General features: G+C 42.4%; 1 protein-coding gene across 5 annotated transcripts in view; it reads left to right on the top strand.

Annotated features, from left to right (window-relative positions):
- MYOF (myoferlin) overlaps window positions 1–12,246 on the top strand; it is a 154,034-nt gene that overhangs the window by 102,696 nt on the left and 39,092 nt on the right. For all 5 annotated transcript variants that reach the window (XR_015241740.1, XM_086680387.1, XM_086680389.1 and 2 more), the window contains 6 exons: window positions 1,064–1,178; window positions 3,169–3,274; window positions 4,468–4,613; window positions 6,555–6,728; window positions 7,623–7,731; window positions 9,203–9,280. Coding sequence is in view for 4 of the 5 variants with exons in the window: in XM_086680387.1 (XP_086536513.1) it covers window positions 1,064–1,178; window positions 3,169–3,274; window positions 4,468–4,613; window positions 6,555–6,728; window positions 7,623–7,731; window positions 9,203–9,280 (728 nt within the window). In the remaining variant the exon portion in view is untranslated. The remainder of the gene's footprint in view (window positions 1–1,063; window positions 1,179–3,168; window positions 3,275–4,467; window positions 4,614–6,554; window positions 6,729–7,622; window positions 7,732–9,202; window positions 9,281–12,246) is intronic.

The following is a 12,246-nucleotide window of genomic DNA, read 5'->3' as shown; positions in this document are numbered from 1 at the left end:
TTAACCCACAACAGCTTGCTTTGGATGGGGTTGGGGTTGCTGGTGAGGAGAAGCGAAATGGGATCTGAATTGGACAGAAGGAAGAAAGGTTAGTGAGGACAGGGAAAGGCAGAGGCATTGTGTTTGGAAAAGTAGAAGGGTCAAAGCATGTCAGGGGTTGACGGGACCTCAGAGGCGGCAGCCAGGTCTTCTGTTCTCCTTCTCGGGGGCCCAGAGAAATGACGGGATGAGCTCAATTTATACAAAGAGTTGGGACTACTTACCTTCTGATTTCTTTCCACTGCTTGATTCTAGGGGAGGATGCAGCAGGGAAAAGATGTAGGGCCACGGTGAAAGAAAAAGAAACCTCACTTGAGTGGGTACCTGGCAGAACACTCCAGTCAAAGTTGGAGCCTCCATACTTTCCATTATGGGTTGTCAAAATAGTTCCAACTCCAAGAGGAAAATTGGCCTGGCAGAGAGTCAGTATGGATTTCTTAAGTACCTAAATGGAGTCTGGAGTCTTAAATGACCTGGTTTGGCTGTCGACCTAGGAACTATCCAGAAAATGTAAACTCCTCCCTTCAGTTTGTGTTACGTAGACCATGCAAGCCATGAGTAAAAATTTCCACACTTGGCCTCATGAGACTGTCTCCCCTCAATTTTTTAAAATAGGGGGAATGAGGGTGGACAACATCCTATTCTTTTGAACTGTTAGCCAGGAGTTTTGCTGGGAAAAAAAAAAAAAAAAAAAAGCTGAACGGTCCTGAACTGAAACAAAAATATGGAGCATAAGATCTCTATAAGGAGCTGCCCACAGAACTGTTTTCCCAGTCCCCACCCTAATTACTGAGAAGGAGCAGGCCTGCTAACTGGAGGAGTGCTCTATAATTTAGGTCTCCTTGTTCCCGCAGACCCCTTCTTCAAAGGAATGTCAGAAGCTATTAGCAGGAAGAGGAGTTTGGAGTGGAGAACCCAAGGGGTAGAGTGAGGAGGGAACCAGTGTAGATGTTTCCCGACCATCGGGCCGAGCTGGGGTGGTTGGCTTCCATTGCTCCTTTGGTAACCCGAGCCTCACCCGCAGCTTGTTGACTGAGGCGGACGCAGGTCACACGGAGTTCACGGATGAAGTGTACCAGAATGAGAGTCGCTACCCCGGGGGCGAGTGGAAGGCAGCCGAGGACACCTACACCGATGCGGTGAGCGGGCTGCTCCCCAGAGAGAGCCTCAACCCTAGCTCTTTGGAACCACGACCCGTGAACCCGCCGACCATGAGGCGCGGCCTCCCCCTCTCTTCTGCTCTGTCTCGTGTTCTGAACAGCCTTACCTTAACTTTAAGCCACACAAGTGCACCTATAAATTATTTTCTCTGGAGAAGTCACTGGGCCTGTTTAGATGTTGGCACAAGGTAAAATTTGAGTTGTGCAATAAATAAATATTTATCATTTAACTCGTTTTAAGAAGCACAACAAGTGGAATGTGTATGTCTCTAAAATATTCAAACAGCATAAAAGGAAATGAAAAGTAATTCTCCCAGATTTATATTCCACCCCCACCCCGCCCCGTGGTAACTACTGAAAGCATGTTTCTGTTCTTGCTCAACTATATAACTTTTTCCTTCCTCTCTCTCTCTCTCTCTCTCTCTCTGTCTCTCTCTCTCTCTCTCACACACACACCTAAATAGAATTGTGTTGTGTGCACAGTTCAACAACTTGTATTTTCCATATGACAGTGTATCATGGACATCTTTTGATATCAGTACATATAGAACTATGAACTTTTTTAAAAAAATGCCTGCAGAGTGTTTTATTATATGCACCCTCTCTAATTTATTTAAATGATCCTCTCCTTGTGGACATTTTTTTTTTCTAGTCTTAGGTTTTTTTTTAAGCAATGCAGCAGTAAATGTTTTTATACGTACATTTTTATTCACTTGTGAAAATTTATCTCCAGGAAAGATCCCTGGATTGGTTTGGTCAGATTTCAGTACATATGCAATTTTGATAAGTATTGCCAAACAGCTTTCAAATAGGTTGTATAAGTTTGCATGTCCAGCAACAGCTTCTTAGAGGGCTGTTTTCCTGAACACTGACTACCCCACTGCCACAGCCTTATCACTGCATGATCAGTGGTACCCTGATGTCATCTCCATTTTCTCACTCTTTTTTTTTTTAAATTTTTTTTTTTCAACGTTTATTTATTTTTGGGACAGAGAGAGACAGAGCATGAACGGGGGAGGGGCAGAGAGAGAGGGAGACACAGAATCGGAAACAGGCTCCAGGCTCCGAGCCATCAGCCCAGAGCCCGACGCGGGGCTCGAACTCACGGACCGCGAGATCGTGACCTGGTTGAAGTCGGACGCTTAACCGACTGCGCCACCCAGGCGCCCCACCCAGCCTTACTTTAAATTAAGAGTGAGATGGGGCGCCTGGGTGGCGCAGTCGGTTAAGCGTCCGACTTCAACCAGGTCACGATCTCGCGGTCCGTGAGTTCGAGCCCCGCGTCGGGCTCTGGGCTGATGGCTCGGAGCCTGGAGCCTGTTTCCGATTCTGTGTCTCCCTCTCTCTCTGCCCCTCCCCCGTTCATGCTCTGTCTCTCTCTGTCCCAAAAATAAATAAACGTTGAAAAAAAAAAATTTAAAAAAAAGTAAGGCTGGGTAATTTTCCATGTGTTTATGGACCACCTTTACTTCTGTTCTTAGGAACTTTTTTTTCATAACTGTCGGTTTTAATGCAGTCAGTACTTAAGTGAGTATTTAACCTAAACCTTGCTTAATCTTACACAATTAGCATCTAGAACCTCCAGTGACATTCCCTTGTACTTGAAAACATGTTTTTTCCACACTTTTTCCATCTCTGATGGTTTCTTTCCTACTAGCTCCTCATAAAGACAGTTGTACCATTTCATAATTTTAAGTTGAACACAGGAAATTGCTGATATTTGACATTTTTGATGGTCAAAGCAATTCCCATGGTTCAACCCAACATACCCCCTAACAGTGGAAATAGAAGGTATTCTAAAAAAACTAATTTCGTGTAGCAGTTGTGCATAGAGATTAAAGATTCTTCTGAGTGTAGCATCTAAGTTAGCACGTGAATACCATTGTTAAATGTGAGGTACCATCTCACTTTTGCTTCTTATTGGACCCTATGACTTACTTGTCTTCATTTTTTCGTTTTTGTTTCAAAGAACGGTGATAAAGCAGCATCGCCCAGCGAGCTGACATGCCCTCCAGGTTGGGAATGGGAAGATGACGCATGGGTATATGACATAAATCGAGCAGTGGATGAGAAAGGTAACATTTTAGATCTGTTACGTGCCGGGCTGTCTGCGGCAAGGCCCTGCTTAACCAGAGTAAAGTTTCCTTGGCAGGGAGGAGTCTTACTTCTGTTGGTTTGTGACAATCAGGTCTTGGATATTAGCTGTGACTCTTCAGATGCAAAATCTGAAGGACGAGCAAGTGCTTGGACAGGTGTGGGGGGGGGGCATCAAGAGTGAAAAATACAAGATCACAGGGGGCCAGTTGGCTGCACGTTGAGATGCTGGGGATCCAGGACGAGAATTTGGGAGGGAAGTGGAATTTGGACTTTCTCTTTTCTAATCACACCCATAGCTTCCCTGGGAACATCACACTCAGGACCCTGTAGCTCAGGAAGAAAGACTGTAAAATGCCTTAAAAGTCAACCTATTCAGCAATAATGCAGATTGTTGTGTTTTTTTTTTTTTTAAGTAAGGTTGACATACAATAATGTAGATTATTGACATAGATTCTGTTAATGGTGTTTATCCTTTTCAATGAATAGTAATGTAAAGTTAAATGACTATAATATTTGGAAATATCAAAAGAGAAAATCTGATTTTTTTTTCCCTTATGAAAGAAAAAAACAACCATAATACAGAAGGGTTCAACTAGATAATAAATTTCTTACTGATCTTGATGCACACGCCAGGCCTTATAATAATAGCTAGCACTGAGCACAAACATAGTCCTAGTTATTTGCATGTATTATTTTGATGAACTCTGTTTTAAAAAGGTATTCTTTACCGTTATTGCTGGGGAAATTAGGCCATAGGCAGGTTTACTAACCAGCAAGGAACTTTTTTAGTGAACATCCAGCGGTGGTGATGCTGGGATTTAAACCCTGGCTGTGCAGTTACACAGACAACACCCTTCAGCACTGTCCCCATCTGCCTCTTGCACTGTGCTTTATTCGTAGATGCACTAAATTACCATGAGTGATTGGAGGGAGAAAGGGGAAGGAGAACCTCGTGGGCGCAAAGGAAGCAGTTTGAAGAGGGATCGAAGGGGACAGAGCTGTATTCAGTTTGGCTGAACTGCAGCAAAGTGAAAGGGGCAGTGGCATTCCTTGTCACCACAGAGAATGTTGATGGGGGAGCAGAGAGATTGGCTGGATGTTTTCTGGAAGTTTATCTAGCAGTCTGGCAAATGCATCTCTTTGGGATAACCGTTGGCAAACTCTGTTCCAGGCTGGGAGTATGGAATTACCATTCCTCCTGATAATAAGCCCAAATCCTGGGTTGCAGCAGAGAAAATGTATCATACTCACAGGCGGCGAAGGCTGGTCCGAAAACGCAAGAAAGATTTAACACAAAGCGCTTCAAGTACTGCAAGGGTAAGAGTTACCATGGAGGAAGCTACGTCCGGGGAGTCGGGGCGGGGGGACCCACACAGAATTCCAGTGACTCTGCTTTTGCTACAGAAACCATTCACCAGTCAAGGGCCTAATGCCTGCTCAAAGAAGTTTGCAAAATGTGCCCCCCACCCCAACCAGCCACAACACATTACCTGCGAGCTTGTTAGAAACGCCTCACTCCAGACCTACTGATTTAAGAATCAGGGGTGCGGCCCAGCAGTCTGTGCTTCAACATGTCTTTCAGGTGACCCTGAAGTAGGCTGAATAATGAGAACCACTCTAGAGGTAGCATTAGAAATTATTTTGGTGGCATAAGGAAGTAGTGGCAATAGTTCAGCCCTTGAATAAGATACACGAGGACTCAAATCCTGGCTTTATTTCCTTTCTCATCTGCAAAATGGGTATAATACCATGCTTTTAATTAGGGTAGTATAAGGCTTACGTGGAATAATAGTAAGTGAAATGGAATAATACTGCTCATAATAATAAGTGGAATGTGTTATGTGCCTTCTCTAATGCTAGGTACTGAATATGCATTGTCTGTAATCCCCGAGATATACAGTTATCCTCATTTTTTAGATAATGCTCACAGAGGTTAAATGGACTCTAGGCCACATGTCTAAAATGACGGAGCCAGCCGTGTTTGAACACAGGCAAGGCTGTTCCACAAAGTGCCTGACTCATAGTAAGTGCAATGAAATTACTTTTTATTAGACAGGGAGCTCCCTGGACACAAATTGGAAGCCGTCTACTTTGTATCCTTCTTGCCAGCTCAGAAACTAGTTCCTAACAAGTAATGGAGGAGAATGAATAAACTGATAAACGAATACCTCTCATTCAACTACCCGTATTCTGATGGGGTGAGAAGTTCCTAGAGGCACTTGGCTCCCTCCTGCCTGCCACAGGAGAGCACCAAGAGGGGGTGGGAAGAAGACTAGAAACTTGGCCCAGTCCTACCAAAAAGCATTGTTGAGACTTTGATCCTGTTCCCTAACCTCCTCACTCTTGGCTACCTGAAATATTTCAGTGCCACTGTGAATACTACTAGAGCAGCGATTACAAGATTGTGCTTGACCTGCAATTATGTTTATTCAAAATTGAAAAACGAATCTCTACAATGGTTATAGCCTCCATAGAGCTCTTATTTCTGAGATCATAAATATGATTCAGTATTATTTTGCATTTATTAAATCTAGTAATACTTTTAAGGTATTTACAGAAAATGTCCACCAGTAAAGGTCAGCCACACGAAGGCACGGACCCTGTCTTGTCTTGTCCTTCACTGCCTCCTTGGCGCTTAACACAATCTCTGTCACACAGTAGACACGCAGATTTGTTGAACTGCATACAACATTGAACACTGAGGGCATTTATGTATAAACCGTTTTGAAGATGAAAAGTACTATACTCATAAGTTATTAGTTATTACGGAAGTAATATATCTGATCTATCACTTAGTTATGCCGGCTATCAGCTTAGATGAGACATTTAAATCCTAGGGACCGTGGTGTCACTTTTTCCTATATAAAGTGGAGATAATAATGTTTTATAAACCGTATCACAATTGCAATGTCTTATGAGCTAATGAAAATGACAATATAGAAAGCAAGTTAAGAAAGAATCCATTTTCCTTAACCCTCCCCAAATCTGAATAAGGTGCCTCTCCTGCAATGTCTCATTCCATTGCAATTGCTTGGTTATCTCTCAGTGTTCCCACAGTCCATCAGCTCTGCAAGGACAGACAACGTGTCTACTTCTTTCTTTGTCGTATCACTGGCTCATAGCATAATGCTCGGAACAGAGTAGATTTTCAATGCGTATTTGTTGATTGACCACATAATCTGCCTTATCAATTAAGGGATATTATTGTTGTTATTATTATGATTATCATTAGCATTCAAAGTTTTACTTCTGTTCTAGGCCATGGAAGAATATGAAGACCGGGAGGGCTGGGAATATGCTTCTTTAATTGGCTGGAAATTTCACTGGAAACAGCGTAGTTCGGATACCTTTCGCCGTAGACGCTGGAGAAGAAAAATGGCTCCTTCAGAAACACATGGTGCAGCTGCCATCTTTAAACTTGAAGGTGCCCTCGTAAGTAATAAATACTCAAAGCTCAAAAATTTTGGTGTAGAGAAAATAGATGAGTGTTGGATACACCTGGGACGCCATGGAGATCCCTCCAGTACTGCAGGACTGCAGATAATTTGGGAGAAAGCTGCACATCCTAGATGCTCAGTAACTCTTGTTAAATGAATAGACCATTAATATAGGAAAGATTCTAAGAAGTTCTACTGCAGACACACCTGTTTAATGTTGTTTCATAGGGCATTTTCCAAATACATCTGTTCCAAAACCCTGGTCGCAGGTGACATCTGTTAACATTCCCAGGCACAGGTTCCTTGGATTATACCTTGGAAACTACAAATGTTCAACAAATCAAGAGTGTTAAATATACAGATGTGAGGGGGAGGAAAACAGAAGGATGGCTCACGGAATTAGAGAATAATTTATATGGACTCACAGTAATGAAGGGAGGGAGGGAAAAAGCAGAACGGTGGAAGGAAGGAATAAGAAAATGGCAGTGGTCCATCTAAAACAACATGGTGGTCGGGAGCCATTTCCAAACACAGCCTGTTTTGATATTTTTGCACACTGACCCTGCTGTGTGCTTCCACTGCTTATTCTTGTCTTCCTCCCACCTTTTTAATCCCCTTATTTATCCTTTATGCCTTTTTAAAATTTTCAGCATCCGGGTTTGGTAAGGCTGACCTTGAGGCAGAAAGACTGGCTTCAACTTCATGCTCTGTTGCTTTCCAGCTAAGTGACCTTGGGCAAGTCACTTGCTGTGCTGGGCTTCATTCATCTTTAAAAATGGAGTGATCGGATGAAAAGAGTCTATTTTGAAAGCCACCATTCCAGATTTTTGTAATTCTTGCCTCTTTGTTTGTCTTGAGGCACCATTCATGGACTTTTCTGCCTCTTTAGGGTGCGGACACTACTGAGGAAGGAGATGAAAAGAGCACAGAAAAGCAGAAGTACAGTGCCACCACCGTGTTTGGGGCAAACACTCCCATTGTTTCTTGCAACTTTGACAGTAAGTTTTAAACATGAATTTGTGCCTTCCACTGCTATGACTTATCTCTAGAAAACCCTTTGCATCACCAAACATGATTAAAATGTCTTCATGCAAGTGTGACTTCCATTGCCATCACCTGATAAGAGGATTTTTTAAAATATAGTTTTAAAAATTGTATTTGGGGTGGAGGGTTGTCAGATCATTGACTTTGACAGAGTCTTTACTGATTCTATCTGTTAAGCAACCCCAAAAGATTATTTTAATTAGAAAAAGAGGTTCAAAAAGTTAAGTAAAGATTGGTTCCGATGATAATCTTTAGGCATTCTGGGAAGAGGCAGACCTGCTGTGTAATAATAATAATAATAACAAATGCTTATCTAGGGCTTAGCATGTGCCAGGCACTGTGCATATATTAATTTGTTTAATCCTTGTAACATCCCGAGGAGGTAAGTGTTATTATTGCCCTCATTGTAGACATGCAGAAGGATTAAATAAGTTGCCCCAAATCTTACAGCTTGGAAACACTATAGACAAGATAGTCTGACTCCCAGATCTGTGCACCGAATCACAGTGCCCTACTCTCTCTCTCAGATCACGTGTGTGGGAGGTGGGAGGGTATACACATTAACACAATAAGGATAAAGAGTATAAAGATTTTGAGCTATCAAAGCAGCTTTTAGCAGATAACTGTCTCCTAGATCTGGGGCTGAAATAGTATAGAAAGCCCTATTTCTATAACTCCTGGAAACCAAGTTTCATTTTAAAGGTCTGTGATGACAAGCAGTAGCCTAAATCCAGGTATTTCACAACAGGAGTAATGTTCTCCTGAGTGATAACACTTGCATTGAGCTTATTATAGTATTTTTTAAATGTGTATTTTTTAATTTTTTTTTTCAACGTTTATTTATTTTTGGGACAGAGAGAGACAGAGCATGAATGGGGGAGGGGCAGAGAGAGAGGGAGACACAGAATCGGAAACAGGCTCCAGGCTCCAAGCCATCAGCCCAGAGCCTGACGCGGGGCTCGAACTCACGGACCGCGAGATCGTGACCTGGCTGAAGTCGGACGCTTAACCGACTGCGCCACCCAGGCGCCCCTTAAATGTGTATTTTTAAGAGAGAGAGAGAGACAGAGTGCGAGCAGAGGAGGGGAAGAGAGAAAGAGAGAGCGAGAGAGAGAATCTGAAGCAGGTTCCAGGGTCTGACCTGTCTGCACAGAGCCCGACGTGAGGCTCAAACTCACAAACTGTGAGACCATGACCTGAGCCGAAGTCAGATGCTTAACCGACTGAGCCACCCGGGTGCCCCAACCTTACTGTAGTATTTTTAAAGTTGGTTTTATTTTATAGGAAACAGAACTACTTTGGGAGCACGTGTCATCAGCAGTCTATGTGTTCTTTACTGTGGAGAAGTAGATCTGAAATATGTATTATCTCCAAATATTCCTGTGTTCTGTTTCTTGTAAGTAACCTCCATCCTGTTCTTTTCAGGAGTCTACATTTACCATCTGCGCTGCTATATCTATCAGGCCAGAAACCTCATGGCTCTAGACAAGGATAGTTTTTCAGGTAAAGACACAAAAATCTCCATCGTGCATGTTGTTACATAGCAGGCTAGCTTGTGGATGCTTTTAGTGATTTCTCAGAGAACAACTAAAAGGCTTTCCATATTGAGATTAGTTCGATTTGTGTGAAGTAAACTGCTCAGTCATTAAATAATCACTGAGTATGTCGAGCACTCCTGCTGGGTGCTGGAGATACACAGAAGATATGTGGTCTTTTAATACTAATAATCATTAACTGATCAGCTAATAAAAAGGCCCAAGAAGAAAAGCAGTTTCTGCTCTCTGCTTATACACACAGCTATATATACATATACCCTGGGCTCTTGGGCTGATTGGGAAGTTAAGATCCTTTATATATTTTTTGTAGCTCTCTCAAGTTGACAGATCACAAGTTCACGCGTTTGCCTACAACACCAGGCTTGAGGTCATTGGGAGTCCGTTTCGACCTCTCCGCAGCCTGTTCCCCTGATTCCCAGCAGCACCATAAAGCCATGAGACCCGGCTGGTTTTGTGTCCTTTGGACTGGATCTAAGGGGAAGGCTGAAGGCAGGGCTGAGGAAAAGGTTGCTGGGAGTTTTTGCTCTAGCTGGTGGGATCATGAATAGTTCAGGGGCCATCTGGGCTACTTGGGGCAGATTTCTCCTTCAGGACTTGAACGGAGCAGAGCTTCTATGGAAACAGCTCTTAAAGCAGTTGCCTGACACTCTGGCACGCTCACATCAGTTGTGAGGTGTGTTCCAAGCACTAATGTAACCAACATTTGTCAGTGGTTTCCTTTTCTGACAAATGAGAGGAGATTCAAAGCTATCTCTATACTACGGATCTCCAAATGGGGTTTGAAGACATTTTTGAATATTCACCACCAGAGGGCACTCAGTCATTGAAAGTTGAAGTTAGAATCTTCTCCAGATTCTTGACTGAAGTTGCCTAAAACTCAAGCACATTCTTCGCAGTTTGAGACATAAGATATATGATCGGAGCAGAAACAAAGAGCCCCATTCATGTGATACCGCAATGCTAAAAATGAAGCAGCATTTTCGATGATACAACACTTTCAGGTTAGATATTAGGCTATTGCTCAAATAGATCAGCTCCCGGGCAATTGCAAAAGTTTTGGTGAAGTTATTTAGCATGGAGGAGAAACAGATTGCTTCTTTTTTTCCTTATCTTTTTTCAGCTTTGTTGAGGTATAAATTACAAAGTTGCACACTTAAAGTATACAAAGTGACGATTTGATATACAACTACGTGATGGAAGGGTTCCCACAATTGCGTTAACACATCTGTCACCTCACGTAGTTACACTTGTGTGTGTGACAGAACACTTAAGTTCTCCTCACCTAGCAAGTGTCACTTATACAATACACTGTTGTCAACTGTAGTCCTCATGTTACACATTAGGTCCTCAGGCCTTCTTCGCCTTATAACTGCAATTTGTATCCTACTAGCCTCTCCCCATTTCACCCCCCTCCCCCCCACACATACCCCCCAGCCCCTGGCAAGCACGATTCCACTCACAGTTTCTATTAATTTGATTTTTGAAGGGGTGTGGGGGAACTTCTACATGTAAGTGATACCACGTAGTATTTGTCTCTCTCGGTCTGGCTTATTTCACTTAGCATAATGCCCTCCCGGTTCCTCCATGTTGTTACAAATGACAGGATCTCCTTCTTTTTAAAGGCTGAATTATATATAGATAGTACACACATACACACCACATTTGCTTCATTCATTCATCCATCAGTGGACACATAGGTGGTTTCCATACCACAGCTATTGTGAATAATGCTGCGGTGAACATGAGAGTGCAGAGATCTCTTTGAGATCATTATTGTATTTGCTTTGAATATATACGCAGAAGTGGGATTGCTGGATCAGGTGATAACTATTTTTAATTTCTTGGGGAACTCCCATACTGCTTTACACAGTGGCTCCACCAGTCTGCATGTTCACCAACAGTGCACAAGGGTTCCCTTTTCTCCACATCTTCGCCAACGCTTGTTATCTCCTGTCTTTTTGATAATGAGACATCCTAACAGGATAGAGAGGTTACTTAATATCTCATTGTGGTTTTGATTTACATTTCCCTGATGATGAATGATGTCGAGCACCTTTTATTGTACCTGTTGGCCACCTATATGTCTTCTTCGGAGAAATGTCTATTCAGGTCCTTTGCCCATTTTTTAATTGGGTCATTTGGGCTGTTTGCTCTTTTGTATGAGTTCCTTGCAAATTTTGGATATTAACTCCTTATCATATATGTGGTTCACAAATGTTTTTTTTCCATTCCATGGGTTTTCATTCAGTTTATTGTTTCCTTTGCTGTGCAGAAGCTTTTTAGTTTGACATAGTTCCGCTTATTTATTTTTGCTTCCGTTGCCTTTGTTTTTGGTGTCAAAGCCAGAAAAAAAAATCACTGCCAACACTAATATCAGGGAGCTTACCCCTTATACATTCTTCTAGGAGTTTTATGGTTTCGGGTCCTATATTCAAGTATTTAGTCTACTTTGAGTTGACTTCTGTGTATGGTATAAAACAGGGCTCCAGCTTGATTCTTCTGCATGTGGCTATCCAGTTTTCCCAGCATCATTTATCAAAGAGACTATCCTTTCTTCATTGTGCATTCTTGGCACCTATATTGAAAATTAGTTGCTCACATATGCATGCATTTACTTCTGAGTTCTCTATTCTGTTCTGTTGATTCATGTGTCTGTTTCTATGCTACTACCATACCATTTTGATTACTATAGTTTTGTAATATAATTTGAAACCAGCAAGTGTGATGCCTCCAGCTCTGTTCTTTTTCATGATTGCTTTGGCAATCTACCTCCCAGGTGGTGGTGAGGGTCTGTGATCAGTGCACCTGAAGGAAGAACATGCAATTGAAATGAGTGGTCCTGAGGAGCTGGACTTTAGCCATGGCCTCACTGTTACTCTCTTCTTCTGTTTTAGTTCTTATTTTTATTATTTT

Source organism: Puma concolor, chromosome D2, assembly GCF_028749965.1.
Source record: "Puma concolor isolate L17-30 chromosome D2, mPumCon1.1.hap2, whole genome shotgun sequence".
NCBI lineage: Eukaryota > Metazoa > Chordata > Mammalia > Carnivora > Felidae > Puma > Puma concolor.
Note: the sequence above shows the minus strand (reverse complement) of the source record. Positions and strands in the feature narration are given on the sequence as shown.